General features: G+C 47.1%; 1 protein-coding gene across 2 annotated transcripts in view; it reads left to right on the plus strand.

Moving 5' to 3' along the window:
• Window positions 1–20,935, plus strand: part of LOC137434253 (rhophilin-2) — an 83,139-nt gene that overhangs the window by 37,202 nt on the left and 25,002 nt on the right. For both annotated transcript variants that reach the window (XR_013624663.1, XM_068127075.2), the window contains exons 7-11: window positions 1,128–1,294; window positions 8,826–9,013; window positions 12,462–12,609; window positions 15,076–15,201; window positions 15,390–15,587. Coding sequence is in view for 1 of the 2 variants with exons in the window: in XM_068127075.2 (XP_067983176.2) it covers window positions 1,128–1,294; window positions 8,826–9,013; window positions 12,462–12,609; window positions 15,076–15,201; window positions 15,390–15,587 (827 nt within the window). In the remaining variant the exon portion in view is untranslated. The remainder of the gene's footprint in view (window positions 1–1,127; window positions 1,295–8,825; window positions 9,014–12,461; window positions 12,610–15,075; window positions 15,202–15,389; window positions 15,588–20,935) is intronic.

The following is a 20,935-nucleotide window of genomic DNA, read 5'->3' on the forward strand; positions in this document are numbered from 1 at the left end:
AAACATGATGTTAAAAAAGTTATGGATGAGTTATGACTAAACTTGGTGGACGAGTTGGATAGGTGACAAGAACAAGCCGATTAGATTTTGATTCAGGTCCGAATCCAGATCCGGCCCATCATCGGGATAGAAACCATAAACTGTTCAGCTTGGTGGAAGTATGCGCTCTACCGAGTGCCGTTCTAGTTAGCACATGTGATGTCAATGTCATGGAGAGCCAAGGAATCTGTTTGCGAGGTTAATGAATGCATCTCTACAAAATTTGTGTTTAAGTTGCCGATTGGGAGAAAAATGTGCCAATGCATGTCATTACCTCTGCCAACGAAGGTGGGACGAGGTTATGTTTTCATCCCTGTTTGTTAATCTGTGAGCAGGATATCTCAAAAAGTTATGGATGGATTTGGACGAAACTTGGTGGACAGTTTGGGTGTGTGACAAGGAGGAAATTATTAGATTTTGGTGAAGATCCGGATACAATAATTTTTTAAGTGAATCTTAACCATTGAGAGATGGGGCCAAAAAAAATATATAGCAGGATATTTCAAAAAGTTGTGGCCGAGTTATGACAAAACTTGGTGGATGACTTGGTTATGCAACAGGAACAAGCCGATTTGATTTTGGTTCAAGTCCGGATCCAGATCTGGCCTAGCAGGTGGATACAAAACATAAACTGCTCAGCCTGGTGGAGGTATGCGCTCTACTGTGTCGTTCTAGTTTTTTTATTGAATCGTCTTTTAATGTAAACGAGGAGTTTCATAATTGTGCTACTCTAAAGTCAAAATGTATTTTGTAGTTATGACCAACCATACATTTATTTTGGCGAAGCATCATCCTTACTTTATTATGTTGTATCCAGGAAAACGTACAAACCCATAGTCATTCGGAATGACCTCCTGTAACAAGGGAAGGAAATAGGAGTCAAACGCTGAGTGGATTTGCGGTGCATGTAGACCAGACTAGTCAGGGTCAAGCAGATGATCCCACCCTGAAGATCGTTAATGAGCCACAGAGCTGCTAACATTTATAAACCATGTCACCTGCGTGAATGTAAAACTCCAAATTGAAGGTCGGAAAAGTGCAGTTTTTTTATTTCACTTGAACTAGCATCAGTGTTTTTTCTGTTACAGGTATGACTCGCTTACAGGCCTGCCCTGCTATGGAAACTCCCTGGAATTTGAGCAGGCCTCTATTCTCTTCAACATGGCTGCACTCTACACACAGCTGGGGACTTGCCAAGATCGCTCTACACCAGAAGGCTTGAACAGTGCTTTGCAGGCTTTTTGTCAGGCTGCAGGTATGCTACCTGTATATGGGTGGGATGCTGCTGCAGATTTGAAGAGATTATTCGTCTTGCTTTAAACTAAACACTTTTATTGATCACTATGTGGAAGTTTGCTTGGATGCACTTAATATTCCATTTTTATACAAAAGGTCTATGTGGATATCTGTCTTGCAACTGGTCCAAACGCCTACTTTTGTGAAAGATACGGTACCTTTGAATATCACCTATGTTTAATAACTGTGGATGCACCATCTTGTGACATTCTGGAAGGGTGGTGGTTTGCTTTATGATGCAGCGACCTCTGCTGGCTCCGCAATGGAACAGCAGTTTAAATTCGACGTAAACAGAAAGTTCAAGCATTGAAAAATAATTAAATTATTTTTGTTAAAAATTGAAATTAAAAATTGAAATTAAATTAAAAATTAAAATTAAAAATTAAAAAAACATATTTTTTTTGTTAAATTATTAAATTATTTTGCATAACTGCTGTGTCAATATAGTTGATTCAAGAATTCTTCCTGGCCCGATGCATCACATAAAATAATGTATCATACTACAATTCGAGAAGTGTTTGTATCTTTGTTTCTTTGACTTCTATGCACTCCTGAACTGCCAAATGGAATGAGTTGAAAATTGGTGGTTGTACTTGAAGGCGGTGGAGAGGAGTGTGGTGCTGAGGAAGGTTTAAGATGGTTAAAATGAATAGTCCCAAGGGTTGAGGGTGGGGGAGGGCACCACAATTCTCTTTATTACCCCCACACACCCAAAGCAAAAAGTGAGGTTAAGCAATTGGTTCATGGCTGTCTGTCTATAATCATCACTTTATGATCTGGAAACGAATTATTTCAGTTGAATGTTGTATTTTGAACATGAATCGGAATGTGCAGTGTTTGTCTGTCCTGTCTGTATATCCCCACAAACGTGCACCAATCAGAGCTGAGGGTCTGGTTACATGACGGGGACATGCGTAGTAACCATTACAGTTGCATATTTTACTAAAGGGTAATATAATAACCTTCTGTGGAATGTTTTGGGGTCCCAGTGGGTGTCCTAACGTTGGTAGGAGGTTTTATAAATTCCTCAATCTAAATTATGATTTTGAAATGTGATCGACACGGACCTTTCTCCCAAATCCATTAGTGAACAGATGACAATGGTTCGCTGGTTTGATACATTATCTCAATACAATTGTGATTTACAATATAAATACTACAGTGTAGTGTGGTGCTGGGCACACACGTTAAATAAAGGTAGGCCACAACGCTTTGAGTTAGGTAGAGCTCTTTATTGCACGCTCACTCGTCAGCACTCCGTGCTCGGGGCTGCGAGCCGCGTGTATATCTGGAGGCCACGCCTCACCTGGGGCGTGGCCGCCACCCACTGGTGCTCGGAATTATGTCACTGCGCCAGCGGGTTATCATGTCCGCCACACGCGCCCCCCCAGAATTCCCGCGCACCTGAAGGGTCAGTTTGCGGGGCAAACGGATGACCCGGCCGAAGCGCCCTCTGGCGGCTGGCGGCGTCTGGGATGCCGGGATGCCATCTGGGATGCCTCTGGCGGCATCTGGGATGGGTGCAGGGCAGGGGGGTGGCGTGACGGCGGGGTTGGGCGGTGCCGGGGGTCCGCCCGCCGGGGGGCGGCCCCGACGCGGGGGCAGAGCCGCTGGCGGGGGATGGGCCAAGTCGAGGTGGGCCGGCTTGAGGCGGTCCACGGAGACGCGGTCAGGAGTACCGCCGATGTCCAGGGTGAAATGCTTCGCCCCGGTCTCCAGCACGCGGAAGGGCCTGTCGTACGGGGGCCGCAGCGGTGTCCGGTGGGCGTCGTGGCGGACGAACACGTACTCCGCCGTGCGAAGCTCCGGGGGGACATGCATTGGCGGGCAACCGTGGTGCGCCGTCGGCACCGGGGCGAACCTCCGGGCGGTCTCCTGCAGGGCGGAGCGCTGCTGCACCGCGGACCATGGTGCCGTGGAGTCGGGGAGGAACTCGCCTGGCACCCGCAGCGGTTGTCCGAAGACCAACTCCACCGCGGATGCGTGCAGGTCGTCCTTGGGCGCCGTCCTGAGGCCCAGCAGGACCCAGGGGAGCCTGTCGACCCAGCCGCCGTCGCGGAGGCTGGCCCGGAGCGCGGCCTTCATGGCGCGATGGAAGCGCTCGCACAGGCCGTTGGCCTGTGGGTGGTAGGCCGTGGTGCGGTGTAGCTGGACGCCAAGCCCCCGCGCTACCGCCCCCCAGAGCTCCGAGGTGAACTGGGGGCCGTGGTCGGACGAGATGTCCGAGGGGGCGCCGAACCGGGCAACCCAAGTGGCGATGAACGCCTGCGCGACGTCCGCCGCCGTCGTTGCTGCCAAAGGCATGGCCTCCGGCCACCGGGTGGTGCGGTCCACCATTGTGAGGACGTGGGTGAAACCCCGCGAGGGGGGCAGAGGTCCCACCAAGTCCACGTGAACGTGGTCGAACCGACGTTCGGGCACCGTAAACGGGGCCAGCGAGACATGGATGTGGCGGTGAACCTTCACGCGCTGGCATGCAAGGCACGTCCTGGCCCAATCGCGGACGGCCTTCCGGAGGCCATGCCAGACGAACTTGTCGGCGACCAGCTTTTGGGAGGCCTTCGTGCCCGGGTGGGACAGGCCGTGGATGGCGTCAAAAACCCAGCCGGCGGGCACGATGGGGCGAGGCCGGCCGAGGGAGACGTCGCACAAGAGGGCCGCGCCCGTGCCGTCGAACGGTACCTCGGTGACGCGGAGGCCCGTGACGGCGGTCCGAAAAGCCTGGACGGCGGGGTCGGCGGACTGGTCCGCCGCCATCCGGGCATAGTCGATCCCGAGGTGGACCGCGTGGGCGACGGACCGGGAAAGGCAATCCGCCACTGGGTTGTCCTTCCCCGCGACGTGCCGGATGTCCGTCGTGTACTCGGACACGGCTGAGAGGTGACGCTGCTGCCGGGCCGACCACGGCTCGGCGACCTTGGCCATCGCGAAAACCAGGAGCTTGTGGTCGACGAAGGCCGTGAACGGGCGGCCCTCGAGCAGATGGCGGAAGTGCCGGACCGCCAGGTGGAGCCCGAGCAGCTCGCGGTCGAAGGTACTGTACCGCCGTTCGTGCGGGCGGAGCTGCCGGCTAAAAAACGCCAGCGGCTGCCAAGCTCCCTTCACCCATTGCTCGTGCACCACGCCCACCGCGTAGTCCGACGCGTCGGTGGTGAGGGCGGTCGGTGCATCGGGCGCCGGGTGCGCGAGCATGGTGGCGTTAGCCAAGGTGAGCTTCGCGCCCGCGAACGCCGCGTCCATCGGCTCGGTCCAGGCAACTTCGCCTTTGCCCTGCTTCCCCCGGAGGGCCTCGTGCAGGGGGCGCAGGAGCTGGGCGATGCGGGGCAGAAAACGGTGATAAAAGTTCACCATGCCCAGGAACTCCTGGAGCCCCTTGATCGTGCGGGGGAGCGGAAAACCCCTGACCGCCTCCACCTTGGCCGGTAAGGGGATGGCCCCGTGCCTGGTGACGCGGTGCCCCAAAAAGTCGATTTCGGTGACGCCGAACCGGCACTTGGCGGGGTTGATGATCAGGCCATGTCGGCCCAGGCGTTCGAAGAGCGTGCGGAGATGGCGGAGGTGCTCCTCACGGGACGCGCTTGCGACGAGGATGTCGTCCAGTTAGACGTACACGAAGTCCAAGTCGCGCAAGACACTGTCCATAAGCCGCTGGAACGCCTGGGCCGCATTCTTCAACCCGAAGGGCATCCGCAGGAACTCGAAGAGGCCGAATGGTGTGATGACGGCCGTCTTCGGTATGTCCTCCGGCCTGATGGGGACCTGGTGGTATCCGCGGATGAGGTCCACCTTGGAGAAGAGGGACATTTTCACCAACCGGGCGGAAAAGTCCTGGATGTGAGGGACCGGGTAGCGGTCGGGGGTGGTGGCATCGTTGAGGCGGCGGTAGTCTCCGCACGGCCGCCACCCACCGCCGGGCTTGGGCACAATGTGCAGCGGCGATGCCCATGCGCTGTTGGAGCGCCAGACGATGCCCAGTCACTCCAGCGTGGCAAACTCCCCCTGTGCCACGGCGAGCTTCGCCGGGTCGAGGCGGCGCACCCGGGCGTAGACCGGTGGCCCGACGGTGGGGATGTGATGCTCCACCCCATGCTTGACAGCCACCGCTGAGAAAGTGGGCCGCGTGAGGGCCGGGAAACTGGCGAGGAGGCGGGTGAACTCGTCCGCTGCCGGAAGCGTGCAGACCAACTTCGCCGGGACCGAACCGCTCAGCAAGCCGCTTGGCGAGCCGCTCGGTGAGCAGCTCCCTCCGAACTGCTCAGCGCGCAAGCAAGTGAGCTGAAGGTTTCGGCTTGGACAAGGTGTCTGTGCCTCACGTCCACCAGCAGCCCATGCGCACAGAGGAAGTCCGCTCCGAGTAGGCCCATGGGGACACTAGCGGTAACGAACGACCACTGAAAGCGCTGCCCCCCGAACCGCAGCGAGAGACAACGCTTTCCGAACATGCGGATGGGCGTGCCGTTGGCGGCAAGCAAAGCGGGGCCCCGGCCCTCAGCTTGCTTGTCGGACGCGGAGGCAGGGAGGATGCTCACCTGCGCTCCCGTGTCGCACAGGAAGCGACGACCCGAGGAGGTGTCCGTTATGAACAGCAGGCTGCCAATATGGACGACGCTCATGGCAGGAAGCGAGCGCCGGCCTGGCCGTTTCCCGACCTGCCAAAAGTACAAGGCGGGCGGCAGGACCTGGCCTTGTGGCCAAACCTGGTATAGAACTGGCACCAGGTCTGGCCCGGTGGTGGTTGTCGCGCCGGTCGTGACGACGGTGGTGGGCGGGGCGTGGCGGCGGCCACGCGCGGATCCGCCCAACCTGCGCCGTGTTCGGGAGGATCCGAACACAAACGCGGATCCGCCAAACCTGCGCCGTGTTCGGGAGGATCCGAACGCAAACGCGGATCCGCCAAACCTGCGCCGTGCGCGGCGCCGGGATCCACGACGGCCGTGCTATATGCCGGCCATGCGTCGTGGGCTGCGAAAAACCTGTCCACCTCCCTGGCCAGGGCGCGCGGTTCCGTAATGGTCGTACCGGCCAGCGCGAGCCGTACCGGTACAGGCAGCTGGCGGAGTAACAGAGCACGGAAGAGGAAATCCGCGTGGCCGTCGCCGAGCAGGGACAGCATGTAATCCATGCGGGCGGAGGGTCATGTGTCGCCGAGTACGGGAAGGTCCAAAAGACGTTCAGCGCGATCGGCCTCTGTGAGGCCAAACGTGTCGAGGAGAAGCCGCTTGAGCGCCGCGTACTTGCTCTCGTCCGGCGGGTGCCGGAGGAAAGACACGACTCAGGCGGCCGTGCCGGATCCAAGGGCCGCGACCACGTAAAAGTACCTTGTATCGTCCGCCGTGACGCCCCGGAGCTGGAATTGGGCCTCGGCCTGTAGAAACCAGGTGTCGGCCTGCGCTTCCCAGAACTCCGGTAGCTTGATCGCGGCAACGTTGATGGCCATAGCGCGTTCGGGGAACAGCAACGGCTGAACCAGTCGGAGGTCACCAGTGTAGTGTGGTGCTGGGCACACACGTTAAATAAAGGTAGGCCACAATGCTTTGAATTAGGTCGAGCTCTTTATTGCACGCTCACTCGTCAGCACTCCGTGCTCGGGGCTGCGAGCCGCGTGTATATCTGGAGGCCACGCCTCATCTGGGGCGTGGCCGCCACCCACTGGTGCTCGGAATTATGTCACTGCGCCAGCGGGTTATTGTGTCCGCCACAACAGTATTACATATTTGACCTCGTATTTTGATATATTAATACGATAGTATTATTTTGTGATTGGAATGATGGTGTTTGGAATGAAAATATAGAGAACCTGCTGGCAATGCCTGACGTTTGACTGGAGGTGGCACAGGAATGTGGAATTTATTGGTTCATCATTTGCCATTCGCCATTTTCTTACCCAAGTCATTCACTAATCAGCTGTTCATGCCTGAAGTCAAAAATTTTTTTAACCATACTTACATTATTTTCTAACTGCTGATTAGAAAATCTAACCACCCACATCAGACTATCCTCTTAAACTAAAGTACCAAACGAGCCTGGCTACGCTGTTAGAACTATCGATCTTGTTTGTACTGCCTGCCTGCCTGGCAGTCCAAAAAAAAAACCAGCACCAGTGTCCCAAAGGAAGCAGTTCAGTTTAACATTTTAAATATGAAACAGGCAAAGCCTAGAAATGAATGAAACCCTTTATAATTATCCTTTGGAATTATCCTTTAGATTATCCTTTAGAATTATCCTTTAGAATTATCCTTTAGAATTCTCCGTTAGAATTATCCTTTAGAATTATCCTTTAGAATTACCCTTTAGAATAACCCTTCAGAATAACCTTTTAGAATTACACTTTAGAATTAACCTTTATAATTACCCTTTAGAATTACACTTTATAATTATCCTTTAGAATTACCCTTTAGAATCACCCTTTAGAATCACCCTTTAGAATCACCCTTTAGAATCACCCTTTAGAATCACCCTTTAGAATCACCCTTTAGAATCACCCTTTAGAATCACCCTTTAGAATCGCCCTTTAAAACACCCTTTAGAATCACCCTTTAGAATCACCCTTTAGAATTACCCTTTAGAATTACCCTCTAGAATTACCCTTTAGAATTACCCTTTAGAATTACCCTTTAGAATTACCCTTTAGAATTACCCTTTAGAATTACCCTTTAGAATTACCCTTTAGAATTACCCTTTAGAATTAATCTTTAGAATTAACCTTTAAAACCCATTATTATTACCTTTTAGAACTCTTTAGAATTACCCTTTACAATTACCTTTTACAATCACCCCTTAGAACTCTAGAATTACACTTCAGAACCCTTTAGAATTAAACACGGCGGGTTAGAAAGGTCCTTCTGCTTCATTTTGGACGGACAGATGGAAGCGGCTTAATAATTTAAAATCACTCCAAACAGGAAACCTACTTTTTGTAAGGGTGCCATAATGGACACAAACAACAGGCATGAATAACTAATATAACATGTTAGATAGGATGGTGTAATAGACGCTGCGGAAAATGGCGGTAAATTCCAGAGTTAATTAATTTTTTCCAATCTTTATTTTATTTCAATTATACACTTGTTAATTATAATTATACACTTCCAAGAACCTCCAGTGTAGCAATACTTGTACATGTTAGATTGGGTTGTGTATATAATAAGAGTGGTGCATAAGCCTGCTTCAAAAGCATTTTTTTCAATAGCTTCAATAGCTGCAGAATTTTTTTAAAATGATCTTTAATATCATTATATTGTTTAAATTGAAGCACTGTAAATACTTGAACACTGTGTGGGGTGTCGTGTTTTATGAACCCTCTAGTTTAAATATGTACGGCTTAGCGCCATTCCCAAATGGAGGGGGTGGTACAAGTCATACTAAAATATGCCACTTAAATTGACCCATCTGTAATTGTGGGGGAATTAATTCCTTCGCAGGTATATAAAATTCGATTATCCAAACTGTCCACTTTTCCAAAGTTTGTACCACTTTTGCTGCTCACACAGGAATCTTGAATGTCATAGCTGAGCAGATGCCGCAGGGTGAAACGCCAGATTTGACGCAGGAAATGCTGCACCTGCTGGTAAACCTACTCCTCTGTCAAGCTGAAGAGGTGACGCTGGAGAAACACATCATGCAAGAACAATCACAGGATTTCAACTTCTGCATCACAATTGCCCGGAAGGCAACACAGGTCTATCAATCTTCATTCTGATGTTTTATTTTTCATTTTCAAAGTGCTTTTGTTTTTATCACTTTGCTGTTGCAAAGTTTAAGCTAATACGGTTAGGCTGGGGATACTGGGTGTTTTTCACTGCAGTACCTTACTCCACCCGGAGAGAGAGAGAGAGAGAGAGAGAGAGAGAGAGAGAGAGAGAGAGAGAGAGAGAGAGAGAGAGAGAGAGAGAGAGAGAGAGAGAGAGAGAGAGAGAGAGAGAGAGAGAGAGAGAGAGAGAGTGAGTGAGTGTGAGTGTGTGTGTGTGTGTGTGTGTGTGATCACACTGTTCCCTCGGTCATAAAATAGCCTGACTGATATAAAAACCCTTTTTTTTTTATTTTCTATGAATCGTCCGAGCTAATTAGGGATAAAATCAATCTCGCTCTTTTCTTCAGCTAGAGATAATTTGGCCAATCTCTATATAATGGAGCAAGTGTTTGTATGTATGTCCGTTCTATACTCTTTGGTAGGGCAGCTGGCCTGACACCATCCACATTTAATTGCAATCTGAAAAAAACATGCGTCCGCCATTTTGGTGCTATGGTAAGCCTAGGATGTCCTTCGGAAGTGTCATATTCACCGTCGTCACACCCTCCCTTTCAGCTTTCCGTTCAGTGTAAAACAACCGAAGTGACTGTTAAAAGGATCATCAAATATCGCAAAGTTGCAGCCAATATAAATTGAGCTCACAATCAAACCGAAGTTGGAGCCAATAAAAGGACCACAGACGGCATCAGCCCACGGGTCCTAAAATCCTGCTCTGCCGCTCTATCTCACCCTCTCTCTGTTCTCTTCACCCTCTCTTTTGCTCAAGGTCATCTGCCATCAGCTTGGAAATCAGCCAACATTAGAGCTTTACACAAAAAATGTGCAAAAACAGATCCTTGCAACAACAGACCAACCAGCCTGCTCCCAATAATCAGCAAGGTCATGGAATCAATCATCGCTTCTGACATCAAATCCTTCCTCTTCTCCAATGGCTTGATCTCGGATCATCAATTTGGATTGAGACAAGGTCATTCTACTCTTGACATGCTGCTTCTGCTGTCTCAACAATGGATGGAGGTCCTTAATGCCAAACAGGAAATCAGAGCTGTCTCCCTTGACATATCACGTGCCTTCGATACGGTCTGGCACCCAACTCTGCTCACCAAACTCTCCTCCTATGGTATCCATGGAAATCTCCACACATGGCTTGCGGACTTCTTCTCTGGTCATAGTCAACGTGTGGCCCTGAATGAATTTCTCTCATCTCCCCTTCCTGTTCAGGCTGGAGTTCCCCAAGGCAGTGTTCTGGGCCCTGTGCTTTTTCTGGTCTTCATCAATGAGCTCTCCGACTCTCTGGAAAATCCTCTCTATGACTCCACTCTATGCCGCTCCATACCTCATCCCTCAGATCGGCAGTCTGCAGCCTCCTCACTCTCTGCAGAGCTGGACAAAATCACAGACTGGTCAAACAAGTGGAACATGTCTTTCAATCCTGACAAATCTCACAAGCTTACTATGTCTCTCCGAAAGGACCGACTGGACAACCCTCCCATCTACTTTCTCAACAATCCTCCAAGAAGTTCTGTCACTCAAGCTTTTGGGTCTCACTATCTGCCATGATCTTTCCTGGGAAAACCACATTTCCAAGCTGTCCTCCAAAGCCAGTCGCCAACTTGGCATCATCCGTCGTGCGAAGTCCTTCCTTGGCACACCTGAGCTCCTCACCACATACAAGGCTTTTATCTGCAGCTCAATGGAATACTGTTCTCCCCTATGGGCCGGTGCTCCTGCCTCACACCTAGCTCGGCTTCACGCTGTTGAAACCAAAGCTTTCAGAATCATTGGAATCTCCCGCGATGAAGCTAACTCCGAGTACCTTTCACTTACTCACCGCAGGCAGGTTGGTGGTCCTTCTGTCTTCTACCGACTCCTCTCCGGCCTAGCTCCCCCAGCTCTGTCTGTGCTCTGTTCCTCAAATATTCCTACAGGTCGCACAAGATCTGCCGGCAACCCTCTTATGGTGAAACTGCCAAAATCAAGACTGTCTATTCACCTTCACTCTTTCATTTCTCTTTTCTCCCGCCTCTGGAACAAACTCCCTCACTCTGTTCAATCCCACTCCTCCCTCCAGGTCTTTAAAACAGCTGTTCACCACCATCTCTTGTCTTCCCCCATCCAAAACCTTAATCTTTTCTACGCCCGTTAATTCACCCCAGATCCACTTTTTTGAAATTCCGACTTCTTTCCTGGAAGTCGTAGCAATGTCCATGTGTTTTATCCCTCTCCCCCCACCCCCCTTCCCATGCCTACTTCCCCCAAGCCCTCTCCCTCCTACAGATCTCCCGATGTCCCTGCTCTCAAATGGTGTACTTGTGTGCTTCCCTCTCTCTCCCCATCTTGTCTCCCGCTCTGTTTATCTTATGTTTTATGTGTCAGTTTGTCTTTTTGTGATTAATGTTAGCTCTTACACGAGCCTCGATCTTGTATTCAAAAAAAATTATAAAAAAATATGCATCATGGGCTTTGTGTAGGTGGCAGTGCATTTCGGCCTCAGGATTCAGGCCTCTGATGTCAGCCTATGTGCCAATGCAGTTTGATTTATATGAGCTATAAAACCACAATGCATTACATATGCACATAAGCAGTAGGCATGTTTTCGCTTCATGTACATAACCCGGGTTATTTTTATTTTATTTTCGGGAGTGTTTGAGGCAGCGGTCTATTGCCTCTACACTGCCCAAATAAAGGGATGTGTCAGAAGAACGTGCTGCACGCTTGGAACAAGATCTCCCACAGGGTGGCTGTTGCCAATACCCCGTCCAAATGAAGGGATGTGTCAGAACATGTTGCACACTTAGAACAAGACTCTCCAAGTGAGATCAATGATGCAAATCTCATGATATTCAATTGATGAAAACAGCTGCATTGTGGCATGTGCCATCTGACTTGACAACAAACGGGGACCAACTTGTGCTGAGAAGAGAGGGGAAGAAAAGAAAAGAAAAAAATTTCTTTTTATTTTATTTTCAGAGATTGTAGAATTGAAAAGCTATTGCCTCATTTGCTGTTTAATCTTAGGTTGCCTTCCAGTCTCTGATACTACCATGCACGCGAAGCGAAACGCGGGGTGAAACAATATTGGTTCATTGTGTTGTTTGCTTACTCATTACTGTTAAATGAAAGTGATGTAGGTAGAAAGAGGAAATGGGCATTTCAAAAGTCTTTTGCTGTCATAGTTAAATTGCTGTGTGAAGACAGAGACGATGATGTTGTTTTGATCACGCTTATCAAGAAAATGTCTTTACCCGGATTATAATGCGAATCGAGTAAAACGTGATGTTTAGGCCATCCGTTCTCTTCTTGTCATCTTGTTTTGGTTAACTTTTGCACCAGGTGTTGTTAGGATTGATTTTACTAGCCGAGTGACTTCTCACAGGTGATGGAGAGTTACGCCCATTTGACGAAACTGGCAGAAACAGACAAAGTGCTTCCTCTATGCTGGAAAATCCTACTGCAAATAAAGAAGATGCACTTTCAAGCAGTGGCCTACTTCTTTATGGGTCTTGCTCTGCTGGATCACCGGTGTAAGTAATGTACTGTTTCTTTGTGTGGGTGGATAATATGTAAATAATGTGGGTGGGAAAGTAGGGAGGCGAATAGTGTCAGTAGGGTGGAAAGAATGTGTAAGAATCGGTGGTGGAAAGTTTGGGGATCGGAATAGGGATAACAATTTTTGAAATAGGGAGGTTGGAATTGTAGTAATGGAAGATGGAGAAAGGCATAGTTCCTCATGGTAGTTTTTTTTTTAAATTTATATATATATACACACACAGTGCATTCAGAAAGTATTCAGACCCCTTCACTTTTTTCACATTTTGTTATTTTGCAGCCTTATGCTGAAATCGTTTAAATTCATTTTTTCCCTCATCAATCTACACTCAATACCCCATAATGACAAAGAGAAAACAGGATTTTAGAAAGTTTTGCAAATTTATTAAAAAGAAAAAACTGAAATATCACATTGACATAAGTATTCAGACCCTTAACTCAGTACTTAGTTGAAGCACCTTTGGCAGCGATTACAGCCTCGAGTCTTCTTGGGTATGACGCGACAAGCTTTGCACACCTGGATTTGTGGATTTTCTGCCATTCTTCTCTGCAGATCCTCTCAAGCTCTGTCAGGTTGGATGGGGACCGTCGGTGGACAGCCATTTTCAGGTCTCTCCAGAGATGTTCGATTGGGTTCAAGTCAAGGCTCTGGCTGGGCCACTCAAGGACCTTCACAGTGTTGTCCCTAAGCCACTCCTGTGTTGTCTTGGCTGTGTGCTTCGGGTCATTGTCCTGTTGGAAGGTGAACCTTCGGCCCAGTCTGAGGTCCTGAGCGCTCTGTTTCAGATTTTCATTAAAGATATCTCTGTACTTTGCTCCGTTCATTGTTCCCTCAACCCTGACCAGTCCCCCAGTCCATGCTGCTGAAAAACACCCCCACAGCATGATGCTGCCACCACCATGCTTCACCGTTGGGATGGTATTGGGCAGGTGATGAGCGGTGCCTGGTTTCCTCCAGACATGACACTTAGAATTGAGGCCAAACAGTTCAATCTTTGTTTCATCAGACCACAGAATCTTGTTTCTCACAGTCTGAGAGTCCTTCAGGTGCTTTTTTGCAAACTCCAAGTGGGCTTTCATGTGTCTTTCACTGAGGAGAGGCTTCCGTCTGGCCACTCTGCCATAAAGCCCAGATCGGTGGAGTGTTGCAGTGACGGTTGTCCTTCTGGAAGTTTCTCCCATCTCCACACAGGATCTCTGGAGCTCAGCCAGAGTGACCATCGGGTTCTTGGTCACTTCTCTTACCAAGGCCCTTTTCTCCCCCGATTGCTCAGTTTGGCTGGGCAGCCAGCTCTAGGAAGAGTCCTGGTTGTTCCAAACTTCTTCCATTTAAGAATTATGGAGGCCACTGTGCTCTTGGGAACCTTCAATGCAGCAGAGATTTTTGTTGTAGGCTTCCCCAGATCTGTGCCTCGACACAATCCTGTCTCTGAGCTCTGCAGGCAGTTCCTTCGACCTCATGGCTTGGTTTTTGCTCTGATATGCATCGTCAGCTGTGAGACCTTATATAGATAGACAGGTGTGTGCCTTTCCAAATCATGTCCAATCAATTGAATTTACCGCAGGTGGACTCCAATCAAGGTGTATAAACATCTCAAAGATGATCAAGAGAAATGGGAGGCACCTGAGCTAAATTTCAAGTGTCATAGCAAAGGGTCTGAATACTTATATCAATGTGATATTTCAGTTTTTTCTTTTTAATAAATTTGCAAAACTTTCTAAAATCCTGTTTTCTCTTTGTCATTATGGGGTATTGAGTGCGGATTGATGAGGGAAAAAATGAATTTAAACGATTTCAGCACAAGGCTGCAACATAACAAAATGTGAAAAAAGTGAAGGGGTCTGAATACTTTCTGAATGCACTATATGTATATATATATATATATATTTTTTTTTTGTCCTGCTTTGCACTGAATGGACCAAGCAATGGTACATGAATGCATTCCTTCAATCATGGACTGAATGAATATTTTTCTCCAATCTGTAGCCAAGATTTGTAGCTTGTTAATTCAGTTCAGAAAGTCATTTAGCCTTCCAAATGTATTTTATTTACGGGTTTTTTGGGGTTTTTTGCTTACAGTAAATTAATTTTGATCTTATAAATTTAGTGCAGGCTGTGAATGATGATCATATGATGGAAATCTACTGTGAAATAACATGACCGGCTCTGATGTTAATGGCTCGTCCAGAGCAACACCCTTGGGCAATCGATTGCCCCAGTGTGGTTTGTTTGATCGTGCTTGATAAAAAGGCTACACTGTATAAAAAGAATGTTTGTAAAAAGTTTTTATAAATGGGATATTTGTTTAATTTTGTGGTTAAGAAAGCAATCACCATTTAAACTAGTGGAGGTTATATAATCTTGGGTCCTTGTAATTTTTGTAATTTGATGTGGTTTGATGGTGGACATATGTGTAAGGGTTTGTATGTTATGGAACCAGATGGTGCTGAGGAAAGCAATTGTGCTGCAAAGCAAGAGCAAGTCCTATTAGCTGCTTGTGCAACGGTGCCTGATGGACTTTCCTTCAGCAGGCGAGTGCACAGAGACGATGAACGAACCCGTTTTGGTAGGTGAAATCAGTTCCTGTTTTTCCGACATTACGCATCTTTGTTTAATTTCCCTTATGTTGATGAAGAAGGTCTCGCACAAAAATCATTGTAACTGCAAATCTTGGTTTATTTTTAACCTCAATATGCTTTTACAAAACATCTGCCACAGAATACAAGTGAAGCCATGTCTCGCTGTCTTGTGCAGGTATGCGTTACCTGGATAGTGCACTGGCCGCACACAATATGGCTTTATGTCTTCATGGTACTTGCCCTGAGCTGAGTGCATGCGTCTCGCTGAAGACCGTTCTGGCAGTAGCACTCAATCGCACACTCTGTCTCCATGAGAAGGCCTCCCCTGATGATGATGATTATTATGACGTTCCCATCATACTCCACATCTTGCGTAAGTCTCTCATTTGCCTTGAGGCACATATTCATCGAGGGTGTAGTTGTGGAATGTTGACATTTTAAGCATCTTTTTTTATGTCTTCGCTGAGGAAATTGCCAGAAGCATTATGTTTTTGGGTTGTCATTCCATCTATACGTGATAGGTTATCGTTACCGTGCCAACTTAAGAATGGAAAAAGGTATCCAAGTCAAACTTGGCAGAGGTATACTACCGGTCAAAAGTTTTAGAACACCTCAATTTTTCCAGTTTTTATTGAAATTTATGCAGTTTAATGTCCAGTAAATAACCTGAAATGGTACAAAGGTAAGCAGTAAACTGCTCGAGGTTAAAAAAAAAGTTTAGGTTTGCAAAAACGGGAAAATAATGTAAATTGCACAGTTATGTTGTAAAAAAAAAGGCCTTCTTCAGGGAACAAGTAATGGGTCAACAACTTACAGCTGTTCTGCAGCAATGTAAGTAAATTAAGCCTTGAAAGTTGATGCAAACAATTCCTACAGGTGTCCCAACCTCTGCTGATTACTTGATTACAAACCGCCTGTCTGTATAAAAGCAGTATTGTAACAGACTGTTATTACACCCTCTGAAGCATTATTTGGACAATATTGCACTGCAGGAAGTAGTATATTGTAAACTGGAGGAAACTCTGACAGGAAGAGGTCTGGCAGACCCAAAGCCGCAACAGAATCAGAAGACAAGTTTCTGAGAGTCAACAGCTTGCGTGATAGGCGGCTCACAGGACAACAGCTTCAAGCACAGCTTAACACTGGTTGAAGTAAGCAAGTCTCAGTTTCAACTGTGAAGAGAAGACTTCGAGCTGCAGGTTTGACAGGTCGAGTGGCAGTAAGAAAGCCATTGCTAAGATGGCAAAATAAGAAAAAGAGGCTTGCCTGGGCCGTGAAGCACCGCCAGTGGACTACTGAAGACTGGAAGAAGGTCTTATGTACCGATGAATCAAAATTTGAAATCTTTGGTTCATCGCGCAGGGTTTTAGTACGCTGTCGAGTAGGCGAAAGGATGGTTCCTCAGTGTATGACACAAACTGTCAAACATGGAAGAGGAAGCATGATGGTCTGGGGCTCTTTTTCTGGATCTTGCACAGAGTGGAGATAGTCGGAGATAGTCGGCGACTTGCACAGAGTGACTAGCACCCTGAACCAAATGGGCTACCACAGCATTTTGCAGCGCGATGCAATACCCTCTGGTATACGCCGAGTTGGTCAGGGGTTCATCCTACAGCAAGATAATGACCCTAAGCACACCTCCAGGCTATGTCAAAACTACCTTTGAGGAAAAGAACAAGATGGTAGGCTTCAAATCATGGAATGGCTAGCACAGTCTCCAGACTTAAACCCCATCGAGCTGGTTTGGGATGAACTGGACAGAAGGGTGAAAGCAAAGCAACCTCCAAGTGCAACACATTTGTGGGAACTTCTACAACAGTGTTGGGAAGAACTTACCGAACAATATTTGATTTCCATTGTCGAAAGAATGCCACGAGTGTGTTCGGCGGTTATATCTGCAAAAGGTGGCTACTTTAATGAGTTAAAAATTTAAATTAAATTTTGTTAAACAAAATTATTCCATGATTTTTTTTTATCTCCAATTGTTTATTTGTTCTATGCTTAATTTCAGAGTACATTGAGACATTAAACTGTGTAAATTTCAATAAAAACTGGAAAAATTGAGGTGTTCTAAAACTTTTGACCGGTAGTGTATTTATAACGATGCAAATATGAACTGTTTTGATTGTGGTCAAGAGGTCGGAGGTCCCATTAGTTAACAATTCTGTTACCGTGCTAACTTGTGAATCAGTAATGGGATTTTGACCAAATTTGGTGCACGTATGTATAATGATGCAAAGATAAACTGTTTAGATTTTGGTATCAAAGGTCAGAGGTCATGACAGGCAAAAATGTGAAAAAACCTAAGAACAGATGAAGGGGTTTAAATCAAACTTGGTACAAGTATTATAATGATGTAATAATGTGGGCGGAGGCATATCAGTTGACGCTGTGACGTCGAAGAGTGCCTTTCTAGTTCTTCTTAGTAATACTTTGTGATGCCTTTTAAGTCTAAAACTTAAAAAAAAAAGAGTCTTTTCAGTGTTCTCCACACTATGCAAATTCAATGCTACAAGTAATCTCCACACTGCGCCAATTTATTATTGTGTGAATAGTGGGACATCCGATGGAGCTCGCTTATAGTGCGGCTAAATTTTTTTATGTGGCCGCAAAAATCCGTGAAAACGCGAAGCATGCGGCTGTAAATGTAGAAGCAAGTCATGCTCGCGTCTCGCGGAAAATGATTTTTCGTATGTCCAACTGCTTTGTGCATGGCTGGTGGAAGATATGTTTACCTCCATCACCAAAGGAGGTTATGTTTTCACCCCCGTCTGTCTGTTTGTTGTCTGTTTGTGAACAAGATATGTCGAAAAGTTGTGGACAGATTCAGACGAATTTGGCAGAGATGTAGCGTATGTGACAAGGACGAAATGATTAGATTTTGGTGAAGATCCGGATTCGGATCCAGCTACTAGAATTTTTAAAGTGATTCTCCACCATTGGGAGATAGGGCCAAAAACTATACACAGCAGGATATCTCAAAAAGTTGTGGACGGATTTGGACGAAACTTGTTGGACCGGTTGGGTGTCTGACAAGGAAGAATCGATTCAATTCTGGCGGAGATCTGAATATGGATTCGGATATGAGAATTATTTAATTTTTTAAGTGATTCTTCGCCATTGAGTGATAGGGCTAAAACCGAAATAAAGCAGGATATACCTTACAGCGCATAGAGACGGTATTGGGAGGGAGAGGTGTACAATAATTGGTTGATTAATTGTGAAATTAAAATAAATATATAATAATCATAAAATTAATTTCTTAATCAATTGGCTAATAGCATACATTAACCACCAGTGTGTTTCATCTGAATCTGTAAATTTTTGAAAAATAATTATTTATCTATTAATTGGTTAATCAATAAATGAAAAATAACCTTTCGAGCCACATCACTTTGTCACTGTTGTGTCCAAATATCAGCTTCCTAGCTCAAAAGGTACCTGAGATATTTGCCCAGATGAGAAATAAGATTAATAAACTATTAATAATGAAAATAAATAAATAATATTCATTAAATAAGGCCATTTTCCCTGCTAGAGCGGGGGTTAGCCTTGCGGTCCCCATGACAATCTTCTCCATTTTGCCCTATTTCCTGCATCTCTCCTTGTTAACCCCCTTGCCCGCATTTCTTCTTCCACCATCTTTAGCCAAGTCTTTCTCGGTCTTCCCCGTCCTCGACTTCCTTCTACATTCATTTCCATCACTCTTCTCAACCAGTCACTTTCATCCTTCCTCAACACATGACCAAACCATCTCAACCTGTTCCTCTTCACAGCATCCATCACAGGCTCTATTCCCATCATCTTTCGCAATTCATCATTTGTCTTCCTCTCTCTCAATGATACTCCGCACATCCACCGAACCATTTGCATTTCCACCCTTTCCAGCCTTCGTTGCTGCTCTACGTTCATTACCCATGTCTCGCTCCCATAAATCAAAACACTTCTCACACATGCAGCAGACACCTTTCCCTTCAGCTTCAACGACACTCCCCTCCTCATCAGCACGCCACTCCGTTCCCGAAACTTCTTCCATGCACATCTCACTCTAGCAACCGTTGCCGAGTCTGATCCACCTTCTCCATTCAGCATGTCTCCGAGGTAGCAAAATGTTTTCACACCTTCCAGCTTCACGCCGTCTCCAAGATCCATCTCAACATTTCCTCCATCTGCAGCTCCCTCTGTGCACACCTTACATTTGAATGTAGCTGCCACACTGGTTAATGACCCTCTCAGACCACTACATTTTTGATGAACCCACTCAGCGCACATTGTACATTGAATGGAGTTCACTCCGACACCCTTCCTGCACACAGCACATGGTCACTTCCCAGTTCTTTCCACCTCACCACATGCTTTACCACTTGCCATCACCTTCGTCTATCCGATATTCACCTTGAGACCTTTTGTCTCCATACATTCCTTCCACTTGTTCATCTTTTCCTTCAGTCGATCCATACTTTCCGTAATCAACACCAGATCATCTGCATACAACAACTCCCACGGTAAACCCTCCTTTACGTTCTGAGCCAGCACCTCCATCATAGCTACAAATAGTAGTGGACTTAGTACCGACACCTGATGCACTCCCACCTTCACCTCAAACTCATCACTGTTCCCGTCCTTCGTCCTTACAGCTGTGCACGCTCTTTTGTACATTGCCGTCACTACTCTGATCAACCATTCCTCCACTCCTAACTTCCTCAATGCCCATGTCAATACTTCGTGTGGAACCCTATTGAATGCTTTCTCCAGATCAACAAACCCCAAAAAACAACTTCTTCCACTTCTCCATGTACTTCTCCTGCAACTGCCTCACAATAAAGAGCGCGTCTGTCGTTCCTCTTCCTGGCATAAATCCAAACTGCATTTCGTCGATCTTCACCTTCTTCCTTATCCTCCTCTCCAACACCCTTTCCAATACCTTCATCCCATGCTCCAATAACTTTATCGCTCGGTACGAGCCACACTCCAGAGGGTCACCTTTCCCCTTTTATAGAGGGACGAGGGTACTCAGTTCGCAATCCACTGGAATGCGGCCTTCTTTCACCAGCAGATTACAGATCTCTGTCATTCTCTTCACACCCCAACTTCCTGCTGCCTTCTACATATCTCCCACAACTCCCGTCGGCCCTCCCGCTTTTCCACTCTTCATTGCTTTTATCACTTCCTCAACTTCCTTCTCAGTTGTCTTCTCTGCCGGTCCTAAAACTGGGTTACTCTCTATGTTGCTATCCCATTCATTCTCTGTATTCAACAGCATTTCCATATATCTTTTCCATCTTCCTTTAATTCCATCTGGGTCCACAACGATTTGTCCCACTTCATCCTTCAAGCAACTCACCCCCATCACATCACACCTCTCTTTCGCTATCTGCTTTGCAATCCTGAATACCGCTCTTTGACCCTCTTCCGAATCCAAGCGTTCTCCGAACATTTTCCTACATGCCTCCTGTGCCTTTGCTACCTCTTTCTTTGCAGCCTTCTTGGCTACCTTATAACTGTCATGCTCTGCTTTTTCTGCTCCCGTACCCTTCGCCTTCTGCCACTCCTTGAACATCTTCCTCTTCTCGTCAATCCTCTTTCCAACTTCATCATCCCACCACCATGTTTCCGAGTGCCTCGGTGGTCCTTTTGTCCATCCACATACCTCACCAACGGCTCCCAACAGACTATCTTTCATTGACATCCAACCACTCTCAAGCTCAACCACATTATCCT

The sequence above is a fragment of the Myxine glutinosa genome, chromosome 10, assembly GCF_964187855.1.
Source record: "Myxine glutinosa chromosome 10, kmMyxGlut1.1, whole genome shotgun sequence".
In the NCBI taxonomy this organism is placed as follows: domain Eukaryota; kingdom Metazoa; phylum Chordata; class Myxini; order Myxiniformes; family Myxinidae; genus Myxine; species Myxine glutinosa.